Here is a 16,765-nt window from a genome sequence, read left to right as displayed (position 1 = left end):
AAAAAGTCAAAGATATTGAGGAGGATACAATGGGCTATCTCCTTGAGTTGCTCGGAATTATAAACAAACCAAGTAGGGAACTCCCTGCCACGACGCAGGATAGTTTCAACTTGACTGGCCAACATATCTCAATAGCTTACGCTGTTGAAAGGGGACGCTGATTCCATGGATTCCGAACAAATTCTCTTGAAGGCGGGCGGAGCATCCGAGCTTTGAGTTGATGAAGGATAGACCGTGCTGGACACCGCTTCCGAGCTGCCCTTGTAGGGACTTTTGTAGAGTGGACCAGGCTGAGACTTGATGTAGGGGATCAAACAGCCTGCCAATCTTCTTCCTTCGGAGCTGGGCGCTTGAAACAGAGCCTACATGAGTAAGAAGTAAAAAATGAAAATAAATAAAAAAGAAGCAAGGTAAGTATGGAGTTCAAATAGAAGGAGGAAAGAAATCAGTACATACATTTTTTTGAGGAGCAGTTTCAAAGACCGGAACAGGAATATTGGGCGCAATATTGACCGCTTTGCCTTTGGGATCAATGGGCGAGATGAATTCAGGAGATGGCATGAAGTCGGGGAGGCTTCTGAAGTAGCCTGGCGGAGCTTGTGAAAAGCTGTGGATGGCATTTCTTTTCATGCGCATCCAGGGATTCTCGACCTCAGCGGCCAACGCTTCAGATGGACCTTCAAGGATTTCTGGGTTGGTTCAAAGGGTGCTACAACCCGGTACGGAGGCAAAGGTAGGAGCCCAAGGCTCACTCGGAGAGTTTTCAAGCATGTCCTGCAGGGAGAACGGATGAAATAATCGAGTTAGACTAATATTCATTGGGGTCTTGGATGACAAAGGAATACATACCTCCTTGGAAGGGTTGGATGGACAAACGGAATTCTTCAAGGACATAGGATAGGCCATGATCACTAACAACACCCGCAAGCTCAATATGTAAGATTGATGAGTGGATGAGTGGTGCGCAAATTATTTGAGGAACAGGAGTCAATGAGGAGGGAAAGAACTCACCACAGGCTCTTCTTTTTATGCCCATCAAGAGCCTATCTGAGCTGGTTGGAGAGGGGACGAACTGAGACGTTGAGAGAGCCTGAGACCCCCAACTTCCAGGTAGTTTGGCTGACACGTACCCACTTCGAGTGCCAAGGCTGCCGGACCAAATAGTTACCACCAAAACTCCGCCAACAGCACGGAGAAACTTCCGTCTCTATTTGGATCTTCAGATTAAAAAAAAGCTGTACTCAACGCATCAGCCTACGACATTTGTGTTAAGAGAACAGAAAGGAAGAAAATATATTGACCAGGCTTGCAGATCTGCTACTACCTGTATCAGAGCTTGAAGATGGCAAGAACAAAGTTTGAAACACCTGCAAGTAGGGGTAGCACTGCCCAACTCCACAGTACAGGGTCAGCCACAGAAGACACATCACTTCCAGGAATACAGGAGGTTACATGAAACTCGAGCAGCAGAGGATGACCAGCAAGTTACACTACACATTGTTACAAAAATTCTGAATTGTTGACACACATTCTCATCACAAATCACCCGGAGAGGATTCCTCAAAGTAAGAGAAGGAACACCTCAACACAACTTATGCAAACAAAAACATCCAAACACCCATCTACTAGTAATTCAAGACACACGCATACCATTCAAGACACATGGACAAAAAGTAAGAACAATCTGGAAAATACACTAAGTGAAAACATGGATTGAGAGGTGATGTCTGTTCATCAACAGGGGTAAGTAATTCTGAAGGATGTGCTGATGCACTCTTTTTCTCACAGACGTACTGGAGATATAGTTTTTTTTAGATTGAAAAAATGCCACATTTGAGTGGGAAAACCACAAGCTTGTTCTTTTGTAGGATTGGGTTTTTTGCTAAACAACTTTATTGAATGTTTTGAGGACTGGATCACTGAAAAAAAGATTCCACAAAGGGAATATCAGGGGTCAATCTAAAGGTCCAATATCAAGCATTAAAAATGTTTCAATGATTTTATTATCATCCAAGTTGGGGGTTGACTTACCCGGATAACCCTATTTTATATGGTGCAAAGGCACAAATTTTGCTAGACAATTGATTTTTAGCCCTGATCATTGGAGATCAGAGAGCAACAAATCTTCATTCTGCAAAGAGAATAACTTGTGGAATACCTATTCAAATGACACATAATCATGACAGAAAATTTCTATTTTCAAAAGAACATCTGTTGAGAGGAAATTGAACCAGTACATTCTTTTGGATGTCTCAACCAATGTTGAGGGAGAGATACACACTTAATTCAGCATTCAAATTCAGCAATTGTCTGGGGACAGACAATAAGTTGGGGGAGGATGTGGTCGACGCTCTTTTATAGGAAGGAAAAATTCAAATTTTTTAGCTTACACACAAGTTTAACAGTTACATAGTTCAGTTACAAATACATAGCAAGTCTACATAGTAATTTTTACGTATACATGCATATTTACAGTCATTTCTTATTACATATTCTAATGTATGCAGTGTTACAAACCATCTTTTACACTATATTTGAATAACCAGAGATCAGGAGTTAATTATTGGAGAAATGAAAGTCCAAGTCCAAGTAGAGGCTTTGACCCTCAAAACCTGATAAGAAGTATGTACAGATCCTTATCTTGTTGCTATTGGGACACTTCTTTGAACATGACAACTATTTTTCTCTAGAATATTCCAATCCTTCTTGTTGCTAAGGCAAACCTTCCATTACAGTTGATAGACCATTGTGGAACATTCTATTTCTTCTTGGTTTCATGTATTGCTGCACAGCCTCTGCTGTATTTTTGCACAGCCTCTGCTGTATTTTTGCACATCCTCTGCTGTATTGTTGCACAGCCTCTGCTGTATCCACAGTTACCAGAATATTCCATACTTGTATTGCTGTGCTACCTGCACTTTTTGCAGGGAAATTGTAATCCTCCAGGGGGCAAAAATCCCTCACTCTTGTCTATAAAAGGAGGCTCTCCTCCACTGTTTTTCTGGTTCCTCATGCAAAAGTACACAGAGTACCTAGCCAACAAATAATTGTAAACACGACAGCACATATTTACTACGCAATATATATACCAGTTAAACCCTACAAATAACCAATACTTTGCCAGAAGAGTCCCAAATAATCCCTTTCAAGGCTATTAACAACTACACTGTCCACATCTTCTTCTTCCAAGCTTAGCTTGGGGGTGTTGTCAGTCTGATTTTCAGAGAGGCAGGGGTTTCCCCACACATACTTCTCTAAATTCAGCCAAAAGGGGTGCAACCCACTTTTGGAGTCTCACAGCGGGGTTTGAATCCCCACTGAATTGTCAGATGTTGCTGCGGTCCGCAGCAACATTGAGATGCCCGCAGTGTTAGTAATTGACTCATTTATATGAAGTCATGAGTTCAATTCCCAGTCATGACATTACTAATGTACCTTTTATTTCCATTTACAATTATTATGTATTAAACTACATATGTCACACTCTTTTGAGTATGTAATTAACTTTATTTCACATTTATTACATATGGTCCATACAGAGAGAGATAATTTTATCTCTCTATTTATTTATCCTGATTAAGAACAATATATATACAAATGGAGAGATTACATGATTATTTATGTAAATCCCTCATCTGAATTCCGTGGACTACTCCTCTCCTTGGAGTTAAGGATCCCTCAGGACCTTGAGTTGAAGGAGGGAGCTGATCCCTGTAATATAAAAGGGGGGGTCTTTCCCCTTGAGAGATTCTTCCCCCCAGATTATTACCATAAAAAACCCGTGCACCTTACTAACAACTAGAGTCTAAGGCGGCTACGCCGCTGCACTCGCAGGGACCAAAATACAAGTTGCCCACTCCGGCCCACCACCCTGCCATGTGCCCCTGCCTGCCCAATGTAAAGATGCAGAGAGTACCTGGACTTTACTCAGAAATTGAGGATATTAAACTCTTAATTTGTTCATAGAGTCCAAAAGTAAACAAACAAGAGTAAATAAAAAATGAAAACATGATAAATCCCATGAAGACCAAACCAACCAAGACTAAAGTCTGGAGTCTTTATAAGAAATGATACAGCAGTTTTTACTCAAACATTTCTTGACAAATCCTCACAACTGAGTTTGTAACAAAAAAGGAACTACTCTAACAATCCTCAATTTGTAACAAAAGAACTACTGTACAGTTTAAGTAAATGTGGAAAGAATAACTAAACTGTCTGAATTTAAATACCAGAGTACAGAGCCACTACACCGCAGTACTCCCAGGGCAGCTCCAGAAAATCACCAAAGCAAATAACCTCGTAGCTCCCAGCCTGCCCTCAACTTGAGGGCACAACACTTTTTCAAACTCAAGTGCTGCCAACTTGTAACACAAAGGAGGCTTGCCAATCTAAATCCTACTCATACTGGCCATAAAACTTTTCCCAAGTCAAGAATGCAGAGAGAGAAAGATGTTGTCTGGAGAAAATTTTCAATGGAAACTTGTCTCAAGTAGATTTTTTTATAAGTAATCCCTATACACATCCAATTGCGGTCCCTACACCAGAAGAATTGATCACAGAAATCATACACATAAAACCGCCACCTGTTTATTCCTAGGAGTTCTGAGAAAAGAGCGGCCATCAAAATTCAATATCTAGTGAGCTTGAGGCCCCATTGGAATCATTGTCCAGCAAATCATCAGACAAAACCGTCACATGGGTTACCTGCAGCGGACACAGTTCAACTTCAAAGCACATCACCTTGGCCTTGTTTGATACAAAGGGCACACCCTTTTTTTCCTATGCCCGCCCACACATGCCCATTGTTGGGCGTGTGCTTTGTACAGGTGTGGGTGTGGGTGTGCGGAGGCGTGCATGCCCCTGCAGGGGCGTGCGAGGCAGTATATGTATGGCGAGCTGGTATGTGTGTATACCAGCTTGCCAAGAGGGAAACTCCTCCCAGAAAGCTGGTATGTGTATACCAGCTCTCCAAGAGGAAAACTCCTCCCAGCAAGCTGGTATGTGTATACCAGCTTGCCAAGAGGGAAGATCCTCCGGGCAAGCTGGTATGCGTATACCAGCTTGCCGAGAAGGACTCTCCTCCTGGCAAGCTGGTATGTGCATACCAGCTTGGCGAGAGGGAAACTCCTCCCGGCGAGCTGGTATGTGTATACCAGCTCGGCAAGAGGGAAGTTCCTCCCGGCGAGCTGGTATGGGTATACCAGCTTGCCAAGAGGGACTCTCCTCTGGGCAAGCTGGTATATATTTATACCAGCTTGCCAAGAGGGACTCTCCTCTGGGCAAGCTGGTATATATTTATACCAGCTTGCCAAGAGGGACTCTCCTCTGGGCGAGCTGGTATATATTTATACCAGCTTGCCGGGAGGGAGAAGAGTCCCTCTTGGCGATCTGGTATAAATATATACCAGCTCGCCGGGAGTAGAGTCCCTCTTGGCGAGCTGGTATAAATATATACCAGCTCGCCCAGAGGAGAGTCCCTCTTGGCAAGCTGGTATAAATATATACCAGCTTGCCCAGAGGAGAGTCCCTCTTGGCAAGCTGGTATACCCATACCAGCTCGCCGGGAGGAACTTCCCTCTTGCCGAGCTGGTATACACATACCAGCTCGCCGGGAGGAGTTTCCCTCTCGCCAAGCTGGTATGCACATACCAGCTTGCCAGGAGGAGAGTCCTTCTCGGCAAGCTGGTATACGCATACCAGCTTGCCCGGAGGATCTTCCCTCTTGGCAAGCTGGTATACACATACCAGCTTGCTGGGAGGAGTTTTCCTCTTGGAGAGCTGGTATACACATACCAGCTTTCTGGGAGGAGTTTCCCTCTTGGCAAGCTGGTATACACACATACCTCCCTCCCGGCAAGCTGGTATAAATATATACCAGCTTGCCAAGAGGGAAACTCCTCCCAGCAAGCTGGTATGTGTATACCAGCTTGCCGAGAGGGAAACTCCTCCCAGCAAGCTGGTATGTGTATACCAGCTCGCCAGGGGGAAGTTCCTCCCGGCGAGCTGGTATCGCCAAGAGGGACTCTCCTCTTGGCAAGCTGTTATACGTATACCAGCTTGTCAAGAGGGACTCTACTCCCGGCAAGCTGGTATATATTTATACCAGCTCGCCAAGAGGGACTCTTCTCCCTCCCGGCGAGCTGGTATGTGTGTATACCAGCTTGCCCAGAGGGAAACTCCTCCCAGCAAGCTGGTATGTGTATACCAGCTCGGCAAGAGGGAAGTTCCTCCCGGAAAGCTGGTATGGGTATACCAGCTCGCCAAGAGGGACTCTCCTCTGGGCGAGCTGGTATATATTTATATCAGCTCGCCAAGAGGGACTCTACTCCCGGCAAGCTGGTATGTGGATACCAGCTCGCCAAGAGGGAACCCTCTCGGCAAGCTGGTGGGCGAGCTGGTATATATTTATACCAGGTCGCCAAGAGGGACTCTCCTCCCGGCGAGCTGGCATGGTGTATACCAGCTCGCCAAGAGGGACTCTCCTCCCGGCAAGCTGGTATGGTGTATACCAGCTCGCCGAGAGGGACTCTCTTCCTGGCAAGCTGGCAGGGTGTATACCAGCTTGCCAAGAGGGAAGTTCCTCCCAGCAAACATATACCAGCTTGCCGGGAGGAACTTCCCTCTCGGCAAGCTGGCGGGGCAACGGTTTGGAAGGCACCGCTCCCAATGAGGGTCCAGCCTCAAACACGCCTCTGAAGCGTTTCATAGACAACTTGCTTGATACAGCAAGTGATGACATCAATCCCTATCGATCCTCCTGCCAAATCAGATGGGCGCGGTGGCATACCCTGTATTTGGTTGAAGGTCCAAAACGTGAGGCGCTCGACGCCGCGTACAGGAGCCAGTTTGAGGTTACTTGTATTCCAAAATGACTTCACGCCTGAAACCAATCCCTTGGTTCAGGCGCCTGGGGAAGAGCTTAAATATCAGGCTCCCTGACTATCTTTTTCCCCGGCGGTGGCTCCAGCTCCACCGTTGCATTTGCGCAGTTTGAGCAGACCCCGTCCTGTCCCCCTCCATCTTTGCACTTGCAAAAGGCCCAAGGGGAACAAATTTTTTTTACTTCCCTGTTGCATTTGCACAGGTTTTTAACCCCCCCCCCTCTGACAATTACAATTGTTTTTGACCTGAGGCGGACATTCTCTGCAATTGCGTGCTGAGCTTTTTTTTTGCCCCCCTCCTGCCCTTGCAATTGCAACAGGCACGAGGGGGTTGAATCCCGCCCCTTTTCATTCCTGGTTCAGGAATTGGGGGGCAAGTCTGAGGCATTTATGTTTGGGGACTTTAAATTCATTTTCTTGTGGTATTAAGCGTAATATGCTGATATCTGGGAAAATTGGAGGTTGGACGCAAGTGCTTGCCATTTGCGCACAGGGGCAACACTGGGAAGTTACGCTATCCAGGTCGCTTGGATGTCATTTAGTTATCCAGTCCTACGTGGTGTGAAAAACAACATAAATAGAATCTGTGGGTGTCAAAAGAAAGCTTGAATTTTGCTTAACAAGATGAGCCCTAAGTCTTTCCAAGAAACTCCTATTTTTCATGTTGAAATATCATTTTTGTGACCAAAAATTAGTTATCTGGGTAACTTAGGCTAGATAACTGATTTTTGATGACAAAAGTGATATTTCAAAAGCAAAAACATGAATTTCTTGGAAGAAATTAGGTCCCATCATGTTGAGAAACATTTAAGCTTTCTTTTGACACCCACAGAGTCTATTTATGTCATTTTTCACACCACTTAGGACTGGATAACTAAATGACATCCAAGCGACCTGGATAGCGTAACTTCCCAGTGTTGACAGGGGGCTAAATTTTAAGCCCCTTTTCAGAAAATTGCAGGGGAAACCCTTGATCCCAATTTCCACAAAAGTGTGGATTTAATATACTTAGATAATAGTGAGTGGGGTTTCCAATAATAAAACTAACCTTTTTCCTTAACAGCTCTATCCCTCTTTGTGTATTTTTCCCCTAGGTACAGGTGTGTATTGTAACACCTGTAACGTAGAAGATAAGAGGATCATTCCCTTATAAGCAAAGGCGCTTGGCTGATTTTTGCCGCATCCCCTTACCTACGTAAGGGTGCTAGTCCCTCCACCTTCTGGCGTCAAGTTGGAATTTTTTCCACTGGCCTTCAGGCTATAGTGTGACCTCTAAGACTTCTGGCCACTACTTAGCCGCTGAAGATTGTTGAAAACCCTTTCAACTCCGCATCACAGAAGAGACCGGAGCTGACAGGTTGTCTAGAGGAGGAAGCCCGACCTTGGAGCGGGGAAAGTCGCCCAGTAGCCCCAATCCCAACAAGAGCTGTATGGATTATCCAGGGTGATCCACTGAGAACCCCAGCTGTCAGCCAGAAGAGAACCTTGGGAGCCAGTCGTTGGGAGTCTACCACGCGCCAAAAACCCCCTTCCAAAGCAACCTCCGTGCTGCCTTCCCCCACGTCCATGTTGGACCAACATTGCCATCATTGCTGGGCAAGATCCAGAGACCTTTGAAGATTGATTGACCCAAGTAGCAACATTCAACAGATAAGACCCAGACACAGAGAGATTAGGAGATATTTTTTTACCACCACGGTCTTCTCTTCAAACTCGGTTGTCTGCCCCTTTTGGCCGTCTCCATCTGTCTGTCACCCAAGCCCTCTTGTGCTGACCCATCTGCAAGACTTCTCAGTCTCAACCACAAAAATCCGCCTCAACTCATGTTCCGTGAAGACTTCTTAGTCTGAACCCGTACCAAACTTTAACTTGTTCAAAAGACCCATCCATCTGTCTCTTGGCCCCATCCGTCCCTCAACTGAGCCATCTCTGGCTATATCATCTGTGGACTTCTCAGTCCCTTCTGTCCAAACTTCCGTTAACAATCCAATCCAAGACTTCTTAGCCTACATCCAAACCAACATCATCGGCCAATCCTCCAGATTCTTCTTAGAAACCCTTGTGTATACACCTCCCATCTGGGCACCCAAACCTTGTTTGAGCGTCCAGGTTTTTTTTGTTCAGCCTAACCCTGCCACAGACCAGCATTCTCAACCATAAACCAACCCCCCTCTTGACCACGTACCAACACTGCAACTGGTCCAATCCGATACAGGTATTGGCCAATACAGAGGATCGGATTGGTTTTCCAATACTTTTATCAGAAAGAGCTGTATCGGATTGGCTTCTTGATACAATACTATGGTATTGTATCAAGAAGCCAATACCAAGTATTGTTTTTAATTGTATTGTATTGCAATACCTATACATTATCAATCCAGGCTCACATGGATTTTTTTTTGATTAATTACATTCTGGTTTTGCTACCGGATAGGATTGAGGGAATGGGTTTTTTGCTTAATTACCTGTTGGTCTTGCTACTAGTAAGGATGTATAGAATATGACTGAAAAATTACAACTGTAAGTCTTTAGGGCTCATTTTTTTTCAAGGATCTTCAGTTAGGTTGCCCGGTTGATGATGTTTTGGGGAGTCTCAAAATTGCTGTCTGGTTTGACTCCTTGGACAATCCATTGATGTGAGCTCACGCAGCGCTCAATGGTTCTTGCAGCTAGACTCCCTTGATCTCCACCACAGGTATTGGCTGCAGCCGAGAAACACCTCTCAACGCTTGCAGAGGTAGCCAAGCAAGCCAGATAGTCTCTGGCTAGGAGCGCCAAGGTTGGTAATTCTAGACCATGTTCCTATCATAGAAATAGCATTAAAAACTAGTCGCTTGTTTTGGTGAGAAATTGAAGAGGGCATATCTTCCACCATTTCAAGCATTCACTTGCTTGAGAATTTGGTAACTTATGCTTACTTCCTTTGATAAATGGCAAGCTCATCTGCGCAAGGCACATCGACTGCATCAGGGGGATAGTCAATCTTGTGTCAATCTTTCTTGCTTGATTGAGGTTGATTGAAAACTGGTGGGGCTGGTCTAGAGGGTACCAATTCTGCGTCAACTTGGGCTCTTCGGTGTTTGAAGATATCTTTTATCAAGTTGAACATGTAATTGTACTTGGAAGGGAAAGAAAATTTGAAAATTGAAAGCCGGAAGCTGGGATTGAGCACAGTTGCAACAAGGACCAAATCACACCTCAGTGCCTTGTTGAGATATGTGTTTGTGTTTGTTAGCATCTTTGCAAACATTGCTCTGAGCTTGGGTTCTGAGGAAGATTCCACTTTCTTTTTGATGAATGACTTGATATGCTGATACTCTGATATGAGTAATCATGCCAAGGAGTAATCACCCTCCATTTTCTTAGTGGGATAATAAAATTGCTGAAAAAGGAGATGTTCTATGAAAGATGATTCTTTCTTCCAATTTAATGGGAAAAAAAAATAGAATAGGAGATTGACCAACGCTGAGAGTTTCATTTAATCTATGCACCATTTTCCACTCTTCTTGGCTTATGTGTATGTTGCTGTAGTAGTGTTTCCCCCCCTCTTTTTCCACACAATTATTTTCATTTTTGAGCAATTTAACGATGATCTCCTGGGCTTGATAACCTCTATCCCTGCTTTGGAACTTTATGTTCCAGCAAATACCATACCCAGCAATGAGGCTGGGCCTGTCAAAGTCAAGTTTCTTGCACCATGTGTTGTACTCAGATCTTTTGGCCGCCAATGATGTGATCCTTTTGATAACAAAGTCAACCTACAGCAAACAAAACCTGTCAGTGTTGGTAATAAGAGTGCAGATGGCAAGATTTTCATGCCTTTTTTAAGCTTCTATCAATGCTGTTTTTTCCTTCATCGGGTGTATCCCAGGAATCAGTCTTGTCATCACTCTCAATCGCATTGGATGTCTCATTATTGTTTACCTTGACTTTGTTGGTGCTAGATGCACCCAAGATAACATCCTTGGTCACAAACAAATTGCTTTTGTTAGTTTCTTCAGATTATTCAAAAATTGGGGCCAAGCAAGGGGCGGAGCCGAGTGTATTGTTTTTTGATGCAACTAAACCTTTGTTTGATAACTTGATTTCTTGGAGCCCAGCATTTAGAATCAGTGCAATCTTATGACAGAAGCATCTGATGTGATTTCTGGAAAGGTCCAGATCAACACCAGTCTTCTCAAAGATAAGCCTATCAACCTCCAAGGCTATGGTGAAATTGTTTGATCCTGAATCGGTTGTCTCAGCTAAGATGTAATAAATAAACAGATTATCACAATGAAGTTAGTTGAAAATATCATATATGAATCACAGAAAGGAAATAAGAGCCTTATCTTTTCTTTGAGTTTAGATTTCATTAAAATATTGGCAAATGGGATTGCCAAAAGCTTTCCCTTGTGACTCAATGCAATATACTTCATGCCAAGATGTGTTATTTTAAAAACCCAATCCTTGGTAACATAAGCAGCTGAGATGCCAAGAAATGCATGGTGGTTACCTTTTGTGGTCCCTACATTGTGTAATAGCGTGAATTTTGAGCTTAGTTTCTGCAGGAAGAAAAGTGTTTGATTCAGAACCATCCACAAGAGGAAAAAAACCCTAACAAGGCTTAATCAGAAAAAAACATACATGTAAACTTGATATCACTTTGTTTTGAAGGTTGAGATAGAGTCAATGTGCTTCAGTTGCTTCCCAAGTGCAAGAATACAGAGCAATGCCTTTTTGAACATAGTCAAATGTTACTGCGAGTAAAAAGTCTTTGATCCAACTCCAAGGAAGCAAGAATCGCACAAGCCACATCTCTACAAGCTGATTGAAGACCCTTTTGTCAAATGCTGGATGTTTCTGGTAGGCCTTCATGGTTTGTTGTTTTCTTGCATGTTGTTTTCAACTTCCTTTGCTGTCAGCGGTAACTTGGCCCCTTCAGCAATTGCCGTGTTTTGTGCCAGCAAGCTGCCAGTTCTGATTTCCATTGCAATGCTTGATAAGTTTTGATTTGGTCCCAATCCCTTTTTTGTAAACGATCAAGCACCACTTGCACTTATAGAACAATTTTTCCCCCTAAAACAGAAAGGCAAATGTTTGCATCAATCACTCAAACCTTGTTCCTGCACAATGGAAAGACACAAAGAACTTACAGTGTCACCTTTGTTGGCATGGAATGGCCGTTTAAAGTAGTCAATAACATCATCAAACACACTTTTCTGTTTCCCCCTCAACTTCTTGACCTTTGTGTTATCTTCACCCAAGTCTTGTGTGTGATTGATCCCATCATTGTCCTGAGTAGCAATGGTTTCTTTCCTCTTTTGCTTTGAGTTTGATTTGCAAGTCGTATTGTTTCTGGTTGAAGAATAAGGTCAATATCTTTTGCCGGCTTTTTTTTGGGAGGCCTGCGGTTGCGTAAGTGGTTCATCTGCACTTTCAGAATCAGACTAGGACTTTGGAGCACAGATACTGATCTCCAGGAATCTTGGCTAGGTTGAATGAAGTTTGCATGGGAGTGTACCGGTTTTGTGATGCGGGTGGAACAACGGGATACCGGCTGTGATGGGGTTTGACAAGGTAATGCAGATGATTGGGCCATTTCTGAAAAGGCCTGGGCAATACACAAACACTACCAACATGGATGAATTGGCAATGTTGTATATTGATCAATGTAGCGTATATTGATCAATTTATATGGTTCATTTTTTTTTATTATTCCTCTTGATAACTTTGTCTTTGTTCCATTCCTCCCTGATACTCTTCTATAATCTCTCTCCTTCCCCCTGTGTTACCTTCAAGCCACAGGTATCTTATCTTTTTTTTGCCTGATAAAGTTCATAAATTTCTACATACACCATTCAATTCATCCTGCCAAAAAACTTTGCAAGTTTTAGGATTAAACCAGGGTGGCTGAGGTGTCTCGGATTTTTTTTTTTTTTTTTTACTTCAACAATTGGTGTTATCAGAAGTCTCCAAATCTACTTTTCTTCAAAAGAGGAAAAACATTGATCCCTGACCTCTCTCCTGATACCATCCTGCATGCATTGTTGATTTGGTTGGTTGAACTTCCTGAAGATATTGCATATCATACTTGAAGTGTTACATGCATAGAAGGCCTTTCTGGTTTACCATGGTTTAGCATATTTTTGTCAGGTTCTTTTTTTATCTACATTTCTTATCAACCACAGATTAATTAGGAACTAGAGGCTAAAGCGGCTGCGCCGCTGCGGGCTCAATGCCTCACTCTTTCCACAGATCAATTAAATATTTCCTACACCATTTTTCATCACATTGTTGAACTATAATTAGGACCAATGCACCTCTTTGAAAAGCACTATTGATAAAACTTACAACAAAAGAATGAACTCTTTGATTAGGTGACATATTCAAAGGGGCAATTTAGATCATGATGATCTGCATGCAGATTACATATTTTTGGTGAGAACAAAGATCAAATCAATGAACCAGCTGTGCATGACAAATTAAGTGCTAATTAAATCCTCAGCACTGATCTACATGGGGATAAAAGCAGCAATGTGGCCCATTATCAACCCTAACCGCAATTTGCTGGGAACTTATGAAATCAAGTGGACTAATAGCTCCCGTCAAGCGGCCGCGTGCCCAGATACTTGTCCAGCTGAAAACAGCACTGAATCATCTCCAAAACCATCTGGCGCGTTGTCAAGTCACCTGGCTTCTCCAAATACCGCAGCCACATCAGTTGGATGAACAGGTCCGGCAGCCGCAAGGCTAGCGCCTTCTCAGAGTCCAGCTCCTCTTTCTCTTGCTCTTTTCAGCTGTGTGTGTGGGCATTACTCACCTCTGTTAGTAATGGGGGTGACAAGCATCGGAGAATCTTGTGCAAGACTTGGACATTGTATTGCTCCTCTCTACAAAAAAAATCAAGGAATAAGCAATCAGTGAGGGTATTCTCAGAGGGAAGAAAAAGGGCTGACCTCAACTCACTCTTAAGGAGTTACTTTGGCATCTTGAGAAGGGTATTATAGCTGCAAAAGCCAAAGAGCCCGCGGGACCATTTGGGAGGTTTGGTGCACAGGGAAATGCGGAGCTTGCCAAGGTTGGCAGCCTGGAGCCTGCGTAAGTTCTGCAATTAATTGAGGTAGACGGCCCACCAGGCCACGCCCTTCTGCTTGGAAAAGGCCTCCTCAAACGCAACCATTGGCCCAGCTGTTGTTGTTGTTTTCGTTGGATTTTATTCGAGAAAGATATGATTTACTGGGTAACCCCACATTCAATTTGGGTGAGATAGAGGGGGACTGCCGCCGCCGGGCTTGGTGGCTGCTCGTTACTGCGGACTGGCCCTTGATGCTGAGCGGCTGAAGATGACTGCTTTCTGATTTGCATTCAGCTCCAACAAGGACTCCGTAGGCTTGTTGCCACCCGCGCAAACACTTGATTGCTGCAGCAAGTATCATTCCAGCTTGCTGTGCAAGCCCGGCAATTGCATTCAGGGATCATCTGCAAGTTCTCCCCCAGGACCCACTTTGAAAGCCAGCCCCTCTCGCCACTCTATTTGCGTAAAAAAGCGACCCAATGGAAGCGGGTCTTGTGGTTGAACACCCGGATCTTCTTGCCCTGCATCACGTTGGTGAGCTCCCCAGACCAGGTGATAGGCTGCGATTGGGACGCAAGAAGCAAGACTTTGACCGTCGTGAGATCCTCCAGATCAAGACATTCACTCACTTCATCCAGCGGGCTCAAGATCAGGTTCTCCAGCAAGAATCCGTTGACGTTCACCGTGCGCATTGATTGTGTACTTTCCAGGATGCAGCTCTCAGATGCCCAGCCTACGTTTTCGCTGGATGACTCGTTGACAAAAGCGGGTGAGAAGGCAAGGGAGAATGAGGTCAGCTGAGAACATTATTTTCCCGCTCTGAATAGTATTTGGCAGTTGACTGATGCCCTAGGCGATAAAAACTTATGAGTCATCACAGCTCGAAAAGGCTAATCAGAGGAAGATTGACTTACATGAGACCTGAGTTTGAAGGACTCAAGCTCAAGATGTTATTGTGGCTCTTTGCAAACAGTCTCAACGGGGAAGGGATCTCCTTGATCGAGAAAATCGCAAAGTCAATGTCCTCCCGGGATCGGAACAAGCTCTACTCAGCTTAAGCCACGCTTCCTCTGGAGATATAGGAAAGGGCTTACATTGAGGTAACTGCAATGATGGTTGATCTGTATGTCCAAAAAGAGAGATCGTCAGCTAAGAGATAGACAGAAGAAGAGCGAGAGTGAGGGAGGGGACTGACCACCGTCAATGCAGCAGTCACACATCCGAAAATGGGAAGATCTTGGGGGGTGGTAGGACTTGCAGGTAGTGCACCACTTGGACTGGATCCAGCTGACTTCCTTGTGGGAGAGGAAGTCAAGTGGCACGGGCTGCTGGTTGTAGATATTGTGGGAGGCGTGGTTGCGGCGGGTGTTTTGGAGCTTGATCCAGCGGGGGAGGAGCTCCCATTTGCCAACCTGGTTGTACTCGAGCGGCTTTGCATTATTTTCATGGGAGACAGGGGGAGGATGGGGATGGATGATGGGCTCGGCGGGGTCAATCGGCGCGGGTTTCCAGACCATCTCCGGGTTCGAATCCAGGCCGCGGGGCTGGATGCCGGGGTCCAAGGGAGAAGCCAGAGATACAAAGAGGGCGACAAGGGCGGGTCCAAGGCCCGGGTAGTGGCAGAGGAGGGTGGGGGCGATGGAGACAAGGAAGAAGATAGGCAGGTCTAGCAGCAGGGCCAGCAAGGCAAGCGTCTGGAGCAGGGGGTAGAGCCGCTGGGCCGGCCGCTCTTCTGCTCCCTCCCGCGGCTCGCCCCCTGCGCCGCTGTTCATCCGTCGCTTCGTCAGGGGGATTGGGTGGGCTGGACGCGAGCTGATCAGTCTTCCCCTTGTGTGGAGGTGGGGGGCTGGGTGGGACTGGTTGTTGGCTGGGGAGCGCGGGGATGGGCCCGATGGCTGAAGGCTGTTGGCAAGGGGCCGTGTGTCGCAAGGCAAGGGAGCTGCTTGGCTTGGGTGGGGAGGCTGGATCGTAAGTGAGGCGAGGCAAATCGAAGGGCCAGGGGGCAGGGATCGAGGCTGGGCTGGAGGTAGGTGCCGCAGGTCCCGTCGAGGCGTTCAATTTGCTGTATGAGACAGTTGCAAGGCATCAGGGAGATGTGAGTCTGCAGGCAAGTGGTGGCACATTGTGTATGGAGTGATGGCCAGGAGTTGATTTGCGGTGGGGGTGGTCTGAGCGCAGTGGTTGAGGCGGGTGGATATTGAGAGGCGTCACAAAGGGCCAGATCTAAATTCCTTTGGGTTGCGCGGCATTTGTGGTTGAGAGGGACCTGGGTGGCGTGGTATGATGTATTGGTCGTTGTTGCCATGTTTGGGTGGGGGGAAGGCCATGGCAGGGCGGAGGCTTCGAGTCATGGAGGGTGCGGCTTTCAGGGCTGGTGGTGGCTATAAAAGGCGGGTGTTTGTGGAGGGATGGATCCCCAGGCGACTCACGGCTGTAATTCCAGCCGGGGGGTTGCCTCACCCCCGTCCGCTGTTGCACTTGCGCAGTTTGGCGGGGGATATTCGTGGACCCCCCTGTGCTTGAGGGCTGGAGGTCTTCTTCCCAACACTTTTTGACCCTGCTAGACAGGGATGGGTGTTGGGCCACGGTGTGTCAGCTTGCTGCACTGGGTGGTAGGTTGCGGGTTCTTTTTTGTGAATGTTGTAGGCTTGTTCTTTGTGTTTTTCAATTGTTGTGTACTGAATCAGAGCCTGTATTCCCTTGTTTTAAAAAACGGGGAACCTTTGATTTTTTTTTTTTTGTATTTTGCTCTTTTGTAGGGGAAACCCTTGAATTTTTTTCCTACAAATCTGAGGCTTTAATATACTTGGATATTTCCACATAAAAT

At 45.4% G+C, this 16,765-nt stretch overlaps 1 protein-coding gene across 1 annotated transcript; it reads right to left on the bottom strand.

The window, feature by feature from the left end:
* Positions 1–14,393: 14,393 nt before the first annotated feature.
* Positions 14,394–15,710, bottom strand: PtA15_6A605 (uncharacterized protein; the record flags this gene model as incomplete). The annotated part of the gene is made up of 4 exons (XM_053170328.1): positions 14,394–14,682; positions 14,853–14,932; positions 15,033–15,059; positions 15,231–15,710. The coding sequence occupies 4 exons, from the start codon at positions 15,708–15,710 to the stop codon at positions 14,394–14,396; spliced, it is 876 nt and encodes a 291-aa protein (XP_053021530.1).
* Between the last annotated feature and the right edge of the window lie 1,055 nt (positions 15,711–16,765).

This window comes from Puccinia triticina, chromosome 6A (genome assembly GCF_026914185.1).
Source record: "Puccinia triticina chromosome 6A, complete sequence".
NCBI classification, from domain to species: Eukaryota; Fungi; Basidiomycota; class Pucciniomycetes; order Pucciniales; family Pucciniaceae; genus Puccinia; species Puccinia triticina.
Note: the sequence above shows the minus strand (reverse complement) of the source record. Positions and strands in the feature narration are given on the sequence as shown.